The sequence below is a fragment of the Panthera tigris genome, chromosome C1 (assembly GCF_018350195.1).
Source record: "Panthera tigris isolate Pti1 chromosome C1, P.tigris_Pti1_mat1.1, whole genome shotgun sequence".
Taxonomy (NCBI): Eukaryota; Metazoa; Chordata; class Mammalia; order Carnivora; family Felidae; genus Panthera; species Panthera tigris.
Genome location: NC_056667.1, coordinates 71,683,046 through 71,702,590, shown reverse-complemented (window position 1 = coordinate 71,702,590; position 19,545 = coordinate 71,683,046). Strand labels below are relative to the sequence as shown.

General features: G+C 36.3%; 1 protein-coding gene across 1 annotated transcript in view; it reads left to right on the top strand.

Annotated features, from left to right (window-relative positions):
• The window catches only part of COL24A1 (collagen type XXIV alpha 1 chain), a 398,425-nt gene that overhangs the window by 361,107 nt on the left and 17,773 nt on the right, over positions 1-19,545 (top strand). The window contains exons 53-55 of the mRNA XM_015536213.2: positions 1,582-1,617; positions 10,035-10,070; positions 10,175-10,201. Of these exons, the coding sequence (XP_015391699.2) occupies positions 1,582-1,617; positions 10,035-10,070; positions 10,175-10,201 (99 nt within the window). The remainder of the gene's footprint in view (positions 1-1,581; positions 1,618-10,034; positions 10,071-10,174; positions 10,202-19,545) is intronic.

Sequence of the window (19,545 nt, the reverse complement as noted above, 5' to 3'; positions counted from 1 at the left end):
GCTTCGGTTCTGATCATGATCTCACAGGCTTGATGAATTCAAGCCCTGTATCAGGCTCTCTGCTGTCAGCACAGAGCCCACTTCTGATCCTCTGTCTCCCTCTCTCTCTGCCCCTCCCCCACTCGCACACGTGCTCGCTCTCTCTCAAAGAAACATTAAAAAAATTTTTTTAGTTAGTGTTTGGAAGTTACTAATTTTGAAGAGTGAATAACAGGGGCACCTGGGTGCTCAGTCGAGCACCCAACTTCAGTTCAGGTCATGATCTCAGAGTCTGTGAGTTCAAGCCCCGCATCAGGACCTGGAGCCTGCTTCGGATTCTTTGTCTCCCTTTCTCTCTGCCCCTCCTCTGCTCATGCTCTGTCTCTCTCTGTCTCAAAAATAAATAAAAGCATTAAAAAAAATGAGTGAGTAACAAGATAGGAAACACACAGAAAAGTAATATAAATGGTGAAATAATGAGATAGTATTTTTAGCCTGCAAGATTAACAAAGAATTATAGTACATGGCATGTGTCGAGACATACAGACTCCCATATTTTGCAGGTGTGCGTGCAATTACAAACACACTTTCTGGAGGACAACTTTTATGGAGTACAAGGATATTTATCACAGGGTTATCATGACAAAAATTAGAAATAATCTAGTAGAAAATTCAATAAATATATTATCATTTATTAAATACCAAGTAAGCATTATAATTATCTAGAGAAATGTGGATTGATATGGAAGACATCATAACATATTGTGAAAGTGTAAATTCAGGTTTTTGAAAAGATGAAGAGTATTATCTTTTTCAAAATAAAAAAATACATAAATAATTTCCACAAGGATGAAAACAAAAATACAGGAATTTCTAAAACAGTAGGTTCATCTAACAGCAGACTACACTTTCTTGTCAAGTGTACATGGAAAATCACCAAAATAGACTATAGTTTGAGTCATAAAAAATTTTGTACTAAACTTAAGAGAACTGAAGTCATACAAGATATGTTTTCTGGCCATAATGGAATTAAAGTAAATATCAGTAAATTGGAAAGATAATAAGAAAATCTACAAACACTTGAAAATTAAACCCCACACTTCTAAATAATCCATGGATCCAAGAGGATATCTCAAAGAGAGTTAGAAATATTCTGAACTGGATGAAAATGTATACAACATATCAAAATTTGTGGGATGTACAGAAGGAGGAATAGAAAGAGAAGATGAAAAAAAAAGGCACCATCCTAGAAACAAGGTTTTCACAGGCTAGGGAAGACAAAGATTAGAAGAATTTAATCTGGTAACTTCCCTTCTACGTGGGTTGGTATTTGATTGTCAGATCAGCTGTTTTGATTTAAGTGCCTGTTATCCCTGTCTCCGTGGATAGTATGATAAATCAATAAACTGTTTTTGTTTTTGATTTTGTTTTGCTTTGCTTTATTCAGAAAAAGGAAACTAGAATTTATATAAATTTACTCAATATGTCTTGCTGGATAGAAAAAACAAAAACATAAGTTATCATGTTTCTGTGTATAGCCTCAACTACATTTGATAAATAACAATCAATAGCACGAAACTAACATTTCCTGTTTTCTTGTAGGGACCCAGAGGTGAAAAAGGCTTTAGAGGTGAAACTGTAAGTTTAAATTTATGGTTATATTATCACTTGTCACTAGGCTATATAAGTTCCATGAAAGCAAGGACCTTGTTTTATTATATTATGATGATGATGATGATGATGATGATGATGTCTCTGATACTTGTGAAATAAAAATAAAATTACAGTTTTTCGGAAGTAGAACTAATCTAGATAGTACAGTACAGTGAAACCTGATAACCCCTAAACATATTTAAGAACCTGCTGATCAAATTCTTCCCAGATCACTGTGTGAAATGGCATATTTGCCTTGTCAGGCATCAGGCATTTGCCTTGTGAGCCTTCTTCACCAGTGCTGGAATAAGAGGACTGCCACATCGCCTCAAGGATATACCCACTGTGTTCACTCAGTGCTAAAGAGGTGCAAAGCAGAAGCATATCAATTGTTGTATATTTCAGCCAATTGGAAACAATTGTGAGAGGATGGGCAAAAGGTACACGTAGCACTTTCCAGCACTAAGTGGCTTACACTGGCACTATTTCCTACTTTTCTGGGATGCCAATGCTTCCAGGTTAAAGAAGGTATTTTGTCAAGAAGCCACTTTCCCAGCAGAGATCCTGCTGAACTTAACTAAAGCAGCAGCCATAAACAGAGAGCAGGCACAGAGTAATATGAGGGGGATTAAAACCAAGTGCAGAAGGCAAATAAGAATAAATTTAAAGGTTGCAGAGAAGTCTTGGTTTAAAAGATAATGAAATTGCATTGACAGCTGACATTGCTTGTCACCATAAGGTGTGCTTGGGGGCTCAGAATAAGTAAGTTGCAGTTATATTAATTAGCTGAGAAAGGAAATGTATATGGTTTCAGAGAGGCTAAGAACCCACAGAGGGCTTCAAAATAGATGTTTTTCTTTTTCTTTTTTTTAAGATACTATCTTTAAGTAAACTCTACACCCGACGAGGGACTTGAACTCACAACCCCAAGATCAAGAGTTGCATGCTTTACCAACTAAGCCAGCCAGGTGCCCTAAAATAGATGTTTTTAATTTGCAGAAATGTGGCCTTCCTATCTTCTCAGCAGTCTTGCTACAGCCAAAAGCAAGGATATCTGTACACAGTGAAGTCATATTTCCCAGGAGGAGTGGAAAGGGGAAAGGAAAAGTAGAGAGGCTTGGAATTAGTTCATTTTCTAGACTTGTCTGTCTCCAACTGTCTTCCTGACCAGTTCTCTCCAAGTACTGTGGCTGGAACGTCAGCTTTTGTCAGAGTTAGGAAACCTCAAGTACTTCTGACAATTTCACAGTCATTTCACGTGAAAGAAAATTCAGTGGCTCTGATGGCTTGCAAATTCAGCAGATTATGCCTGAAATTTTAGGTTGCACTGATAGACATATGGCACCCAGAATAAAGCAGGTGGTAACACCAGTCAGGCCATCCCCAAAGGGGAACATGGACAAAATTAAAGCATATTCAGAGAAAGGCTGTCTCAGATCAGTGGTGTATCGAGGAGCCATGTCCTAGAAAAACCAGTTGAAAGAGCTGGGATGTTTAACCCTTACCAGACTCTGCAACCTTATCATCCCTTTCCTTGTTCTCATTGCTCTCTCTTTGCTTCCTGGGTTTTGCACCTGCTTTTTCTTGCCCATGTTTTTTATCCCTGTAGTTCCTATTTATGAGGTTGTAATTAATTTAAGTTAATTTAAGTTAAGTGACATTTTATCCTCAACCCAACTGCCACCTGTGGACATAAGAACTAGTAGCCAGGACCTCGTACAATGCCTGGCAAGTGTTCCCCAGTCTTTTCTTAAATGTCCTCTTATCAAAGAGGCTTTTTCTGCCTAGCCTATGTAAAATAGCAATGTGCCCATCTGCCTCGATTCCCTGTCTTTTCTAAACCTGTTTCTTTACCTGTTTTTTGCTTATCATATCTCTCCTCACTAGAATATAGGCTCCATGACACAGGTATTTTACCTGTTGTTGGTTTTAAAGCTGTGTCTGCAACACCTAAGATAGTGCCTGTGTTGTATAGTTGGTGCTAAATAAATATTTAGTAAATTACTGGTGAATAAATTAGAAAATATTTGAGGTGTTGGAACATGATAGCTGTCTTTAAATATTTGAAAGGAAGAATACGTATAATATGAGTAACTCTAGAGAATAAATTTTAAATTATTTACTTATTGAATTGAATTTTCAATTTCTGTGCTTAGCTCCCTCACAGACAGTGAGCTCCGTGAGACCAGGAAGTATGTTTGACTTGCTCTAATTCCAAGCCCATCACAGGATTTAGCAGATAATTAATGCAGAATAGATACTGTTAAGTAAATGGATGGAATACTGAGGCTGATTCCAGCTCAATATAATAATGAGCTGCTAATATAATAAGGCACTGCTTTAAAACAAGATAGTTTTACATGATAATGAATGCTTGTCTCTAGAAGCCTAATCACTATCTTTCTGAGTTACTGGACTGGTAGTTTTGCACTGAGTAGGGAATTAGAATTTATACCCTCAAAGTCCCTTCCAGCTGTAAGAGTTTATGATTCTACATAAAAGAAAAATAAGCAGATCCCCCATAAAAGAACAAAGAAAGGCATAGAACATAAGGAAGAATTCTTTAAAGCAGAGATTAGCTCCTGTCAAGTCTAATTCCTATTCTGAATTCACACACCTCTCCCACTCTTTATCACTAGCACTTTTGTCCAGATTGCCATGATGTCTTCTTGGACTCCTGACTTCCTAGTGTTCCTTCCACTTTTCTCCACTACAATCCGTTCTCTACACAGCAACTAGAGTGATACCATTAAAGCATAAACCAGATTCTATCACTCTCCTCTTTAAAACCTTCCTATGACTCCTTCTTGCACTTAGAAAAAAATCCAAATTCCTTACCTTTCTACCATGCCCTGCAAGAACTAGCCCTGGTTGGCCTCTCTAAACTCATGATGTGCCGCTTTCCCCTTGCCACCAAGCTGATTTTGTCTCTATTATTTGGAACACGCCTTCCTTTTACCTAGAATATGCAATCTGTTCCTCACACGATTGGTTCTTATCTCATGATTTAGGTCTCGCCTCAAATACCATTTTAGAGAAGCCCTCCATGACTGTTCAGTCTCACATTCCTGGTCATTCTCTTTCACAACATCCTGTTTTGTTTTCTTCATAGTAGTTAGCAGTATTTGAAATTATTTTTCTGTTTCCTCTGCTAGAATATAAACTCTGGGAGAGCAGGGAACTTTGTTTGATACATTGGTTATCAGTATCCAGAATAGAACCTGCTATGTAGTGGGTAATATTTGAGAAATGAATTAATAAATAAATAAATGCTGTTCCCTAAAATTAAAAGTTAACAAGTATTTTCAATTCTGGCTGATAAAGTAGCATTTATTGAATTGATATACTTACTAGTCTTTTGCTCTGTTGATTCCCATAGCTCTCTTCATAAATAAAGTACAGACTCCTAGTACAAGGAAGGGGACACAGCAGCATTTAGTATAGGTAATAACATTAACTGTTGAAAATGTGCCACATTAGCTGTGGCGCATTAGAATTTATTGGTTTATTCTGGTTTTTTGTTGTTGAATAACTGGTATTAAATATCTTTTTATCATCTGTTTTCTTTTCATTCCACTATGGTTTAAGGAACTTTATAAAAGCAATTTTTTAATTCCTAGAGATCATCTGCAGTTAACTTGCTCCATAAAATGTGCAATTAAACCATAATCTGGAAAAGCTTAGTAACATTACTTATACTCTCATTAGGATTTTTTTTCAGTATATTCTACAGGTTTGTTTTAAGGGAATGATTTCAATAATTGAATGCTTAAACACTTCTAGCTATTATATTTCCAAATATCCTCAAGGGGGTCAGCCTCAAATAATACCAGTACATGGGGCATTTTTGGAATGAATTTTTATTAGCAAAGATCTATTGTATTGAGACAAATATGACACTCCACTCCTTTGTACAAAGATCAGAAACACAAGAATCTATCAAGCGGGCTTTGTAAATCTTATTTTTAAATGTTCCGTGAAGCTGGCATAAGAATTTATAAAGTATGCCATTCTTACCAATTTATAAAGCTATGCCATTTTTTACCAAGACCAAATAATGATTCATGCCTTTAAAAAAAGGGCTACAGCTCATTAAACAATACATGAGAAGTATCCCTTTTAGAATACATGCAAAATATGAGGAAGAAAGTTGATAAAACATTTCAAAATCACAATTTTGAAGTGAACCTTAGAGATTGATCTTTCACCAAATCTTGTTACAGTTGAGGTATCTGAGATCCAAACGTGCAACAACTCACTCAAGGAAATACAGTTAATTAGGTATAGAGACAAGACCAGAGCCCAGGTCTCCCGATTCCCACACCATTGTACGTTTCCATTAATCATCATACCTCTCAAAAATAAGTTTTAGGAGCAACTTGGGTAAGGAAGATGGTATATATAGACCCCTCACCTACATTTAGAATAGTGCAGCCATTTACATGGCAGGTTCCACATGAGTCGACTCCTAATTTGTAGTTATCCTCAGTGCCTTACAATTCACTGATTCCATCCTAATCACATTACTTCTAATAATATTATTTAATATTACTAAATTCCCAGTTAAACCCTCTAAATCAGTTGTTCTCAACCAGGAGCCATCCCCCCACCACATATACACCACAGGAGACATTTGGCAATTTGTAGAGACATACTTGGTTGTCACAACTGGGAAAAAACAAGAGTTTCTAGTTACACCTACTGAGTAGAGACCCAGGATGCTGCTAAGCAATGGGAGCTTCTCACTTTATAACTGAGAATAAAGAAGCTCTCTGTACCTAAACCAGCCTAAAGATTATGAAATTAAATCAAGATTGCCTTCACAAAAAAGCAAAGTCTAACATACTCAGGTTCAAAGACATGCACTTATCAATATTTTTTAAAGTGTAAGAAAAAATATGTTACTCTTGAAGAATCAAATGTAAATTCTGGGATTAAATGGAAAGAAAGTCTATTTCCAATGGTTGGGTTTTGACTATGGCCAAATAACCATCATAACCATTCACATAAATTAGTTTCCCTTTAGGAAATTAACATAGACAATCATGGTTTTATTATAAACTGCTTTTATAATAAACTGCTTCATATACTTTTTTTAATGTTTATTTTTGAGAGAGAGAGAGAGAGAAAGAAGCAGAGCGTGGAGCAGGGGAGGGGCAGAGAGAGAGGGAAACACAGAATCCGAAGCTCCAGGCTCTGAGCTGTCAGCACAGAGCCCTACGTGGGGCTTCAACTCACAAGCTGTGAGATCATGACCTGAACTGAAGTCGGACACTCAACCGAATGAGCCACGCAGGTGTCCCTAGATACTTTTTTATATAGTAGCTAGAGAGAGTGAATCACTTTTTCTTAATGGTGGACTAAAGGAATAGAAAACTAATAAATGTTATATTGTTGAATAATATTTTGTTTTACTTGGCTAATTGCTTCATTCTAGACAGTTGTTTTCTTAGGGCTGGCTTGCCCTGTCTTGTTTGGTTTTAAGTATTTCTTTTGATGACATTTGTGATGACTTGACTTGTTTTGTGTAACAAGCTGAAAAGAAACCAATAAAATCTGCAGTAGAAATAGTTTCTTCTTTCTACGATAATTTCTTTCAAAGTCACAGATAAGATACATGTTTTGTATTGAACCACCAGTGAGATTTTGCAAATGTCAGAAATAAGCGGGGTTAAATGTCAATGGTTTACTTTTACAGTGTTGTTCCAGAATAGAGAAACTTACACAGCCAAATTCATTCTGAACCTCTATATATTTAAAAAGCTATCTCTAGGGACTCCTGGGTGGTTCAGTTGGTTAAGCATCTGACTTCAGCTCAGGTCATGATCTCATGGTTCATGAGTTTGAGCCCCTCATCGAGCTCGGTGCTGACAGCTCGGAGCCAGGAGCCTACTTGAGATTCTGTGTCTCACTCTCTCTGCCCCTCCTCTGCTCATGTACCGTCTCTCTCTCTCTCTTTCTCTCTCTCTCTCTCTCAAAAATAAATAAACATTAAAAACAATTTTAAAGGCCATCTCCAGCATGGCCTTTCTGTAATTTATCACGTAGCTTCTGAGGTACAAGTTTTGTACATTCTTTACTTGAAATCATAAGCATAAGCCATGCAAACTAAGAAATGTCCAGCAAGCATGGTACTGGAGTGCTCTATCCTTTTTAAGTTACTGTTGTTTGCTCTAGTTTTCACAGTATATTTAGAATCAACAGCTCTGGAAATAATTAATGTAAGTCAAGCATGACATCAACATTATTCAGATCTCAACTGAAGAGAGATCTTTTGTCATCTTTTAACCATAATCTGAATTTAGCTCAATATGGTCTTAACATTCAGTTGACCATCAAGTAAGTTAAATTTTGAGCATACATTCTTTTTTTTAATGTTTATTTTTTTCTTTATTTTTGAGAGAGAGAGAGAGAGAGAGAGAGAGAGAGAGAACAAGCACATGTGCACAGGGGAGGGGCAGAGAGAGGGGGACAGAGGATCCGAAGTGGCCTGAGCAGACATTCTTAACAATGATTACTGTTGTTTCATTTTGAAAAATTTCAACATAACTTTTCACATTTTACTACATACATTTTAACTATTCTAATTTCTAAATTAATATGAGGTAATTTTTTTACATTATTCATCCATTCAGTTGCAATTTTCAAACACCTACTATGAAGTAGACACTATTCTTGTTCCAGGAAACGAAAAGGTGACTAAGACATTCTTAAACATCCCTAGGGATTTTCCACTGTGTTATGTACTAGGAAATGGAGAAGTGGTTAGTTGAGCATGAGGGAGGTGGCTGGGGATGGGTGAGCAAGGTAAGTATAGAGTTTTAAAGATATACTGGAAGAGGAATGAGAGTTACACAGATAGAGAAGGTAAGGAGGAGCATTCCTGGTCAAGGAAATAGCACATGCAAGAGAATGCATGTGTGAAAGAATTTTGAAGATGCAGAGATCCACAAGTAGTTGGTTATAGATGGGGTGTAGGATGTGTTGGAGAGAGTAAGTAGAGGTGAGGCCCAGATCTTGAAGAGGAGGTAGGGGTGTACATTGATTAAGAACATATACTTTTGAGGTGCCTGGGTGGCTCAATCGGTTGAGCGTCTGACTTGATTTTGGCTCAGGTCATGATGCCAGGGTCATGGGATCTAGCCTTGCATCAGGTTCTGTGCTGAGTGTGGAGCCTGCTTGGGTTTCTCTCTCTCTCCCTTTGCCCCTCTCTCCCACTTGCACACTTTCTCTCTCTAAAATTAAAAAAAAAAAAGAACATATACTTTTATATTCAATTGACTTCCATTTTAACCCTAGTTCAGTCCCTTATTTGCTGGTTGCCACTTTCTTCACTGTAAAATGGAAATGTAGCATATGAGTTGGCATACAGTTCTCAGAAAGTGAGCACACAACTTGGCATGCAGTAAGTTCTCAATAAATGGCAGCTATCACTTTAAGGAAGTTTACATCATCTCTAGACAAATAAAGAGCTATTGAATCATTTTAACTAAATAATGACCTGATTAGATTTCCATTTTACAAGCACAGTGTAGTTAGCATAGTAGACAGAATAAAGTCAGAATGTCATATTAGGAGTCCAGGCAAAACATAATATCTTAGTCAGGTTGGGCTGCTATAACAAATTGCCATAAACTGGATGGCTTAAACAAGAAACATTATTTCTCATAGTTGTAGAGGCTCTGAAATCCAAGATCAAGGTGCTGGTAGGTTCAATGTCAAGTGAGGGTCCTCTTCTTGGTTTGCAGACAAGGGCCCTCTTGCTATATCCTCATATGGTAGAAAGAGAGATCATCTCTCTTGTGTCTCCTCTTAGAAGGACTCCACATAAGGGTTCTACATGATCTAATTACCTCCCCAAAACCCCACAGCCAAATGCCATCACACTAAAGATCAGGGCTTTAATATGTGAATTTGGGGGGAACACAAACATTCAGTCTACAATACATGATTAACACTAAACTAAGACTGTTACTATGAATATGGTGGTGAATTCAACAGTAGTAATCAAATTATAGGTGGATGTTGAAGGAAAAAGAGGTATCTAAGAACACTAAAATTTTCATCTTTGCTGATTAGGTGGATGGTATATAGAAATAACAGGAAAAAACATACTTAGGCAGTATTAACATTTTTAAATATTATATTTATAATAGATTTTTAAAATGAACAAATTCATTGTCTAGTATCAATAAAACATGAAAGTAAATATCCAGCTTGTTCATTATTGTGTGTGATATTTGAGTGCAAAGAGCATATAGCTTCAAAATATTAAAACAACTTTGAATCTTAAGAACCTGCCTCACATGAAAGGCGGTGATAGATGTTGAATCTTGGTTGTCTTGTTTATACCAAACCATATGCATAAGATACATATTATACTTTATCTTCATGTCTTCTAGGGTCCCCAAGGGCCAAGAGGTCAACCAGGGCCTCCAGTGAGTTTATTTATATTTATATCTGTTTACTGGTGATGCTTATATGCTTGCCTGGTTTGAGATTATCTACTGACAAATTCTTTTTAAAATTTGTCATGTTATAGGGTCCACCTGGAGCACCTGGCCCAAGAGTAAGTTTTCTTGGTTTTGTTTACTTTATCTTCATATATTACATTAAAGCTTTTTAAAGCTTATTCTAACTCCCTGTTTAAAAGGTGTTTCTCTTCCTTACCTCTGTTTCTTTTGCTAATCTGATATAGACCCTCCCCAGGTATAATAATGAAATCTAAGCCTCAGACTCAGACTTCTTGTCTTTAAAAAGGGGATGGTCTTACTTTCTTGGTGGATTTGAGTTTTAAATAAGAAGTAAAGGGATGTCCTGGTGGCTCAATCTGTTATAGCCATAACTATCCATAGACCTGATGGCTTAAACAAGACAGAGCAGAGCCTGCTTGAGATTCTCTCTCTCTCTTTCTCTCTCTCTCTCTATCCCTCCCTCTCCTTCCCTCCCTCCCTTCCTGTCCCCTGCTTGCTCTATCTCTCTCAAAATAAAAAAAAAATAATTAAAAAGTAAGTCACTCAGCATAATGCCTGACATAATAAGTACTCAAAAAATACTAACTCCCTCCATTTCTTCCTACTTCTAATTTCTGTCTCTCCTTTTTTTTAAATGTTTTTCTGCCAACCAGTAATCCACTTCTTAGGCTTTCAAGAATCCATCTCACTTGCTGATGGCTGTAGTAGCCTTCAGACTTCTATATTTGCTTGTTATCTATAACAACCTAGAGCTTGCTACCCTTATCTTTGAAGCAATGCTTCTGTTGCCTCATTATCAGCTGGTATCTCCTGGCCTCTGATGATCCAAGTCTGGTTTCCCATATGCTTTACATTCACTCTCATACCCAATAATCTATTTGTCTTCCTGCTTCCTGCAAGAATCTCCTTCCATCTCCAACCTCACCCATGCCCCTCTCCTACAGCAGGCTTGTCAAATACAATGGTCCTTGATCAGATCGTCTCCCTAAAGAAGATCCACCACTGGCTACATCATCCCAAACAACGCCTAGTCCTATGCCTTCTAGCCTTACTTATTTCCACATGCTGCACTGGTGTCCATTGGATTTCTGACAGTTCTAGTTGCTGGATCACTATGATCTATTCTCAACAGGCCAGAAACTCTTCATACCTCTTAGCTTTTTATCATGGTGAAGAGTAACTTTCAAGAAAGATGCCACAGGAAGATTATCCCCTTGGAAATAGGAGATTCATTCTCCATGATTTTTAAAAATTACTCCCCCTTTCTGGCCATCTGAACAGGGTCAAAACCTTCCCTGGCATGCACTTTAATGGGAATGCCTATATTTAATCTTAAATTACTCTCTATCTCCATTCTTCCTTGGATCTCCACAAAGCCTGGGTTACAAATACCTTCATCAGTTGCCTTCCCACTCTATAATTATTTTGATATAGCTGCCTTCCTAAGAAAGGACAAGTCTTAAAAGATCATTGGCAAATTAGACGTGGTTAGTGAAAAATTTCACACTGAAATACCAAACTTTGTGGCACCATAGCCCTGTCTCACTTAGAAATGTTTGTATGTGTTCCTATACAGCCAAAATGAAGTAGTGTGAGAGATGTTTATTCTGAACAAAATGTGGATAAGAATATATACTTTGAGGAATTATTAGTAGGATTAAATAAGAAAATACATGTGTTTGTCATGTTGTATGTAGATACTTAATAAATATTAGTTTCTTTCTTTCCTTCTTTTATTCCTTTCTTTTTGCCTTCCTTCTTCTTGGCCAATATGAAAGCTGGTTTCCTTATATTATCTTTCTGGGATTTTCACAGTCTATTTTAAGGAAGTGACATTTTAACCCTGAGAAGAAGACTTGTAGAGCACAAGTATAAATATCAATGGGAAAATACCTATATATTCTTTCTGAGGTCAATTTATGATCATATCTTCTTTGAAACTTCTTAATTCCTTCTCCTCATCACACTGCAAGGTAGAACCAATCACTTCCCCTTCTTATTTATACTCATTCGTTTTCCTTCCAGTCTCTTTCTATTATTAGAGTGTGAACTCTCTGAAGGGTAGAAACTATTTTTTTTTTAATTTCTTTTCCATTCACGCCCTAATGATTATCTATGGAATGAATGAATAATTGAGTCCAAAAGCAAGTTGTACCTCTTAGAAAATTACAGTGGGAATCCTCTAAGACAGAATATTTCATTTGGAAGGCAATAATGTCTAGAATGGAATAGCATCATAGACTTAGAGACAGACGTTTTCTTAGTAATTTATGTAGCATTTATTTCAGACTGACTTATGACTCATTAGTTAGTGGTTCCTTAGATCAGTTTAGTGAGTCTTATTCAGAATCATTTCTAAATTAAATTAAATTAAATAGAATAGAAAAAATATGGTGAATGACTGCTTAATAGGTATGAGGTTTCTTTTAGAGGTAATAGAAATGTTTCAAAATTAAGTAGGGGTAATCATTAACACAACTTAGTGAATTACGAAAAGCAACTGAATTGTACACTTTAAAAATGGTTAAAATGGTGAATTTTATTTTATGTGAATTTTACTTCAATAAAAAAGAAAAAATCAGTCTATCAGCCCTAATAAGAATAAATATGATTTTTTAAAACTTCAGTTAAATGTATGTATTTTTGTGTGGACCGTATCATGATGTAGAAATGTATTTCTTGCTATGGGTCAAGATAAGTTTGAAAACCTCTAATCCAGTTTAACTTCTTTTTTTTAAGACCTATGAAAGTAAAGTAACTTGCCCAAGTTTCTAAAGTAGAATAGCTAAAAGGAAATGTTTCAGGAAAAGGAATATATATTGATGGTACTTTTGAATTTGAGGATATTATCACAGTGATGGTCAGACCTTAGTGTACATGGGTAAGATATTTAGAAACTAGCAAATCTACAACGGGATGGCAAAGTTAACCAAAAATGATCAGTGGGGTAAAGGGAAGAACAAGATGAGTATGTGTGTTGGGACGGGGGTTGGAAATAGTAATCGTTAAAAATAACTAGATGAGATAAGGAGTATTCAACTGATTTACAATTAGTGGGTCGACTGTGAAACCGGGTTTGGTGAATTTAGAGGCTGAAGCTGCTGGTGCAGTCTTTGATTCCCTAGAACAAGTGGTTACTTCCACTATGGGGAGGGGCATGACATGAAACCAGTTCCTATCCCATCAATGTTTACACTATCCAGGGATCTTAAGACTTCAGACACCTTTAAAATAACACTTCTCGGGGTGCCTGTGTGGCTCAGTTAGTTAAGTGCCAGACTTCAGCTCAGGTCATGATCTCGCAGTTCATGGGTTCGAGCCCCGCATCAGGCTCTGTGCTGACAGCTCGGAGCCTGGAGCCTGCTTTGGACTCTGTGTCTCCCTCTCTCTCTGCCCCTCCCCTGCTCACACTCTGTCTCTGTCTCTCAAAAATGAATAAATGTTTAAAAATTTTTTTTATTTTTTATTTATTTTTTTTTTAACGTTTATTTATTTTTGAGACAGAGAGAGACAGAGCATGAATGGGGGAGGGTCAGAGAGAGGGAGACACAGAATTGAAACAGGCTCCGGGCTCTGAGCGGTCAGCACAGGGGCCCGATGCGGGGCTCGAACTCACGGACCGCGAGATCGTAACCTGAGCCGAAGTCGGTGCTCAACCGACTGAGCCACGCAGGCGCCCCTAAAATTTTTTTTTAAATAACACTTCTCCTCAAAATACTAGAGTGCTCAGACTGGATCTACATTTTATTCAAATAAGTTGGGAAAGAATTGTGAAGATTTCATTCCCCCAGGGTATAATGAATCCTAGTTCTCCTCATTAGTGCCAACAATCTGATTACTTCCTATTGTCTGTCTTCTATTTTATGTGCATGTTTTTATAACTTTAAGTGATGTTCATGTGAGAATGTGTTCTCTCTAACAAGAGTACATGGAGGGAGCTACTGCTTTTGGATTCCTTCACTGCACCTAATGAGAGTTTTACACTCAGATGTGGGTACTTAGACATTGCTGAATGACTTTCCCAGCAGATCCTCATAATAGTCTCTCTGGGCCTGCCCTCACTAAAGACTATCCTTGGGAAAACATTCATAAATTCAACAAATTGAATGCCTACTATGTGCCAGGCATGAGCTAGGCTTTAGGAATACATTAGAAATTATACAAATATGTGTATTGCCAAGAAATTTCATGGGTGGCCAAGTTTTATGACATTTCTTTAATGCCTGTTGGGTGGGGGGAAAGCCTTTTTCATTGAGTTCACATTTAATTTTTTTAAATATATTTATTTAAATTCAAGTTAATTAACATACAAGTGTAGTATTGGTTTCAGGAGTAGAACCCAGTGATTCATCATAACGCCCAGTGGGCATCTCAACAAATGCCCTCCTTAATGCCCATCACCCATTTAGTCCATCCCCCAACCCGTCTCCCCTCCAGTAACCCTCAGTTTGTTCTCTGTACTTAAGAATCTTAATGGTGTGCCTCCCTGTCTTGTCTTAGTTTTTATCTTATTTTTCCTTCCCTTCCCCTATGAGTTGGCATTTAAAGTTGCTGGTACCTTAGTATGCATCAAATACCATACTTTACACGATTAATCTACTAAAAGTCACTGTATTTGTCACTGCCACACTCAGAGAAAATAAAAAATGGTCATCTCACTTAAGAATGTCCTGCAGTTTGGGGTGCCTGGGGGACTCAGTCAGTTAAGTGTCCAACTTTGGTTCAGGTCATGATCTCATAGTGGGTTCGAGCCCTGTGTCAGTTTCTCTGCTGTCAGCACAGAGCCTCCTTTGGAGCCTCTGTCCCTCTGTCTCTCTGCCTTTCCCCCACTTGTACTCTCTCTCTCTCTCTCAAAAATAAATAAACTTTTCAAAAATAATTTTAAAAAAGAATACCCTTTAGTTTATTCATCTAATTTCTCTGTTGATGAGTGTTTATTTCCAGTCTTTTGCTAATACCACCAGTACAAATGTCCTGTCCATATGCATACCATTTTGCAGCATATCTATAGGACTAATTCCCAGCAGTAGGATGGTTAAGTGTAAGGGATAATGAGCATATTTATTTATTATTGTTAGTTTTGGTAAAATATACATAACATTTTAACCATTTTAAGTATACAGTTCAGTGGTATCCAGTACATTCACATTGGTTTTTGGGTTTTCTTTTTTTCCATTTTTAACATTTAAATTCAAGTCAGTCAACATATAGTGTAGTATTGGTTCCAGGAGTAGAACCCAGTGATTCATCACTTTACACACAATACCCAGTGCCCACCCCAACAAGTGCCTTCCTTAATGCCCATCCCACCACCCACCTCCCCTCCAGCAACCTCCAGTCTGTTCTCTGCATTTAAGAGTCTCTTATGGTTTTCCTCCCTCTGATTTTATCTTATTTTTGCTTCCCTCCCCCTATATTCATCTGTTGTGTTTCTTAAATTCCACATATGAGGAAATCATGTGATATTTGTCTTTCTCTACCTGACTTATTTCACTTAGCATAATTCACTCTAGTTCCATCCATGTTGTTGCAAATGGCAAGATTTCATTCTTTCTGATCACTGAGATTCTGATCACCAGAATATATATATATATATATATATATATATATATATACACACACACATATACATATACATACATATAATATATATACATATACATATAATACATATATGTATATATATGTATATATTCATCAGTTGATGGACATTTGGGCCTCACATTGTTGTACAACAATCTCCACCACCCATCCCCAGAACTTTTTTGCTCTTTCAAAACTGAGGCTCAGTACCCATTAAACAATAATTCCCAATTCCTCCCTTCCCCAGCACCTGGAAACTACCATTCTGTCTCTATTAATTTGACCACTCCAGGAACATATAAGTACATATTTGTGACATATAAGTGACAGTGTTTGTCCTTTTATGACCAGCTTATTTCACTTAGCATAATGTCTACAGCGTTGCAGCATGTGTCTGACTTTCCTCTTTTAAGGCTGAATAATATTCCAGTATATGTATACATGCCCCATTTGGTTTATCCAGGGAGATATTTGAATTGCTTCTGCTTTTTAGTTATTGTGAATAATGCTGCTATGAACATAGGTGTACAGTATCTGCTTGAGACTTTCCTTTCAATTCATTTTGGTATACACCCACAAATGACATTGCTGGATCATATACTAATACCATGTTTAATTTTTTGAGGTACTCTATGCTGTATTTTATAGCAGCTGCATCCTTTCACATTCCCATCAGCACTGCACAGGGTTCCAAATTCTCTACATCCCCGCCAACACTTGTTATATTGTTTTATTTGTTGTTGTTGTTTTTATAACACCCATCCTAATGGGTGTGAAGTGGCACCTACTTGTGGTTTTTATTTGCATTGCCCCAATAATTATTGAAGATGAGCATCTTTTAATGTGCTTATTGGCTTATATATCTTCTTTGGGAAAATGTCTATTCAAGTCCTTCGCCCATTTTTGAATTGGATTGCTTATTTGTTGTTGTTAGGTTGTAGGAATTCTTTATATATTCTGGATATTAATCCCTTATCCAATATATGATAGAAATATTTTCTCCTTTTGTTTGCCTTTTCACTCTGTTGATAGTGTTCTTTGTACAGAAGTTTTTAATTCTAGTGTAGTCCAATTTATCTATTTTTATTTTCTTGCCTTGCTTTTAGTGTCATATCCAAGAAGTCATTGCCAAATCCAATGTAATGAAGTTTTTCCCCTGTGCTTTCTAAGAGGTTTATTGGTTTAACTCTTATATTTAAGTCTTTGATTTATTTTGAGTTAATTTTTGTATATGATGTAAGATAAGGGTCTAACTTCATTCTCTTATATGTGGATATCAATTTTCCCAGCACTGTTTGTTGAAAACTGTTCTTTCCCAATTCAATGGTCTTGACATCTTGATCAAAAATCATTTGACCATATATGTAAAGATTTACCTCTGGACTCTATTCTAGTCTATTGGTCTGTCTTTATGACAGTACCATACTGTTTTGATTACTGTAGCTTTGTAGTAAGTTTTGAAATTGAAGTGTGAGGACTTCAACTCCGGTCTTTTTCGGGATTGTTTTGGCTGTATGGAATCTATACTCATTTATATTTACCTGTATGGTTATGTTTAGCAGTGCTTTTTATTTCTTTATTTGGATTCAAGTTTCTGCCTAGTAATCTTTAATTTCAGGCTGAAATTATTATTTTTCTAGGGAAGTTTTGTTAGTGATGAATTCTCTTAGTTTTTATTTATCTGGGAATTTCTTAATTTTTCCTTTATTTTGGAAAGATAGTTTTATTTGAAATAGCACTCTTGGTTGATGGTCATTTTCTTTCAGCACTCTGAATATGTTGTCCCACTGCCTTTTTACCTTTATGATTTTTTTATGAAAATTTAGCTGTTAATTTCATTGAGGATCTCTTGGGTATAATGAATCTTTTCTGTTTCTGCCTTCAAGATTCTCTCTGTCTTTATCTTTCAACAGTTTGATTATGATGTATCTGTGGAAGTTCATTGATCTTCTTGGATGTGTAGATTAATGTTTCTCATCAAACATTAATGTTTTTCATCCATTCCCTTTTTTAAATTGAGGTATAATTGACATATAACATTACATTAGTTTTAGGTGGTTCAGGTTCTCTCCATTTCTTATCTATTGTAAATAATGCTGCAGTGAACATAGGAAAGCATATATGTTTTCAAATCAGCATTTTTGTATTCTTCCGATAAATACCCAGAATTGGACTAGCTGGATCATATGGTAATTCTATTTATTTGGGGGGGGGGGATCTCCATACTGGATTTTACAGTGGCTGTACCAATTTACATTCCCACCAACAGTTTACAAGAGCTTCCTTTCCTCCACATCCTCTCCAGCACTTGTTATTTGTTGTCTTTTGATAATAGCCATTCTAACAGGTATGAAATGATAGCTCATTGTGGTTTTGAGTTGCACTTCCCTTATGATTAATGATGTTGAACACCTTTTCATAAACCTGTTGGCCATTTCTATTTTTTCTTTGGAAAAATGTCAGTTCAGATCCTCTGCCCAATTTTTAATTGGATTGTTTTAGGGTTTTGTGATTGAGTTGTATATTTTGGATATTAACCACATATCCGATTATATGATTTGCAAATATTTTCTTCCATTCAGTAGGTTGCCTTTTCATTCTGCTGATTGTTTCTTTTGCTCTGCAGAAACTTCTTAGTTTGATGTGATCTCACTTGTTTACAATGCTTTTGTTGCCTTTGCTTTTGGTGTCAATCCAAAAAAAATTATCACCAAAACTGGTATCAAAGAACTTACCACCTGTGTTTTCTTCTAAGAGTTTTATGGTTTCAGGTCTTACATTCAAGTCTTTATCCATTTTGAGTTAATTTTTGTGTCTGGTAAGGTAGTGGTCCAGTTTCATCCTATTGCATGTTCCTGTCAAGTTTTCCCAATACCATTTATTGAAGAGACTGCCCCTACTTCATTGTATATTTTTGGCTCCTTTGTTGTAAATTAATTGGCCACATATCCATGGATTTATTTCTGGGTTCTCTATTCTGTTCCTTTGGTCTGTGTGTCAGTCTTAATACCAGTACCATACTGTTTTGATTACTATGGCTTTTACTACTAGCTTGAAATTAGGGAGCAAGATGCCTCCATCTTTGTTCTTCTTCTTAAGATGTCTTTGACTATTCAAGGTCTTCCTAAAAATTTTAGAATTGTTTGTTCTATTTCTGTGAAAAGTGCCATTGGAATTTTGATAAGGGATTTCATGACTCTGTAGATTACTTTGGGTAATATGGACGTTTTAACAAAAAACAAAACAAAATATTCTTTTGATCCATAACCATGGAATATCTTTCCATTTGTTTCTTCTTGTTTAATTTCTCTCATCACTGTCTTACAGCCATTATTATTTCTTGAAATATTCTTTCTGCCCCATTTTCTCTTCCTCTTCTGATACTCCCATTATGCACATGTTAGTATTTTTGTTGGTGTTCCATAGGTTTCAGAGCCTCTGTTCATTTTCTTCACTGTTTTATCTGTATACTCTTCTGATTGGAAAATTTCAATAAACCTATCTTCAAGTTCACTGATTCTTCTGTCTACTGAAATCTACCATTGAGCCTTTCTAGTAAATTTTCATTTCATTTTTTGTACCTTTCAACTGCAGAATTTCTATTTGGTTCTTTTCTATAATTTCCTTTTTTTATAATTGATATTCTTTATTTGTCTTTTTCATACTTTTGTTTAGTTATATAGACATTGTTTCCTTTAGTTTTTTTTTTTTTAACATATCTACAATAGCTTTAAAAAGTCTTTGTCTACTAAGTACAACATCTAGTCTTCTTCAGGAACAGCTCCTATTGACTGATTACCCGTTTGCTTGCTTATGGGCCATACTTTAATGTTTCTTTGCATGTCTTGTAATTTTT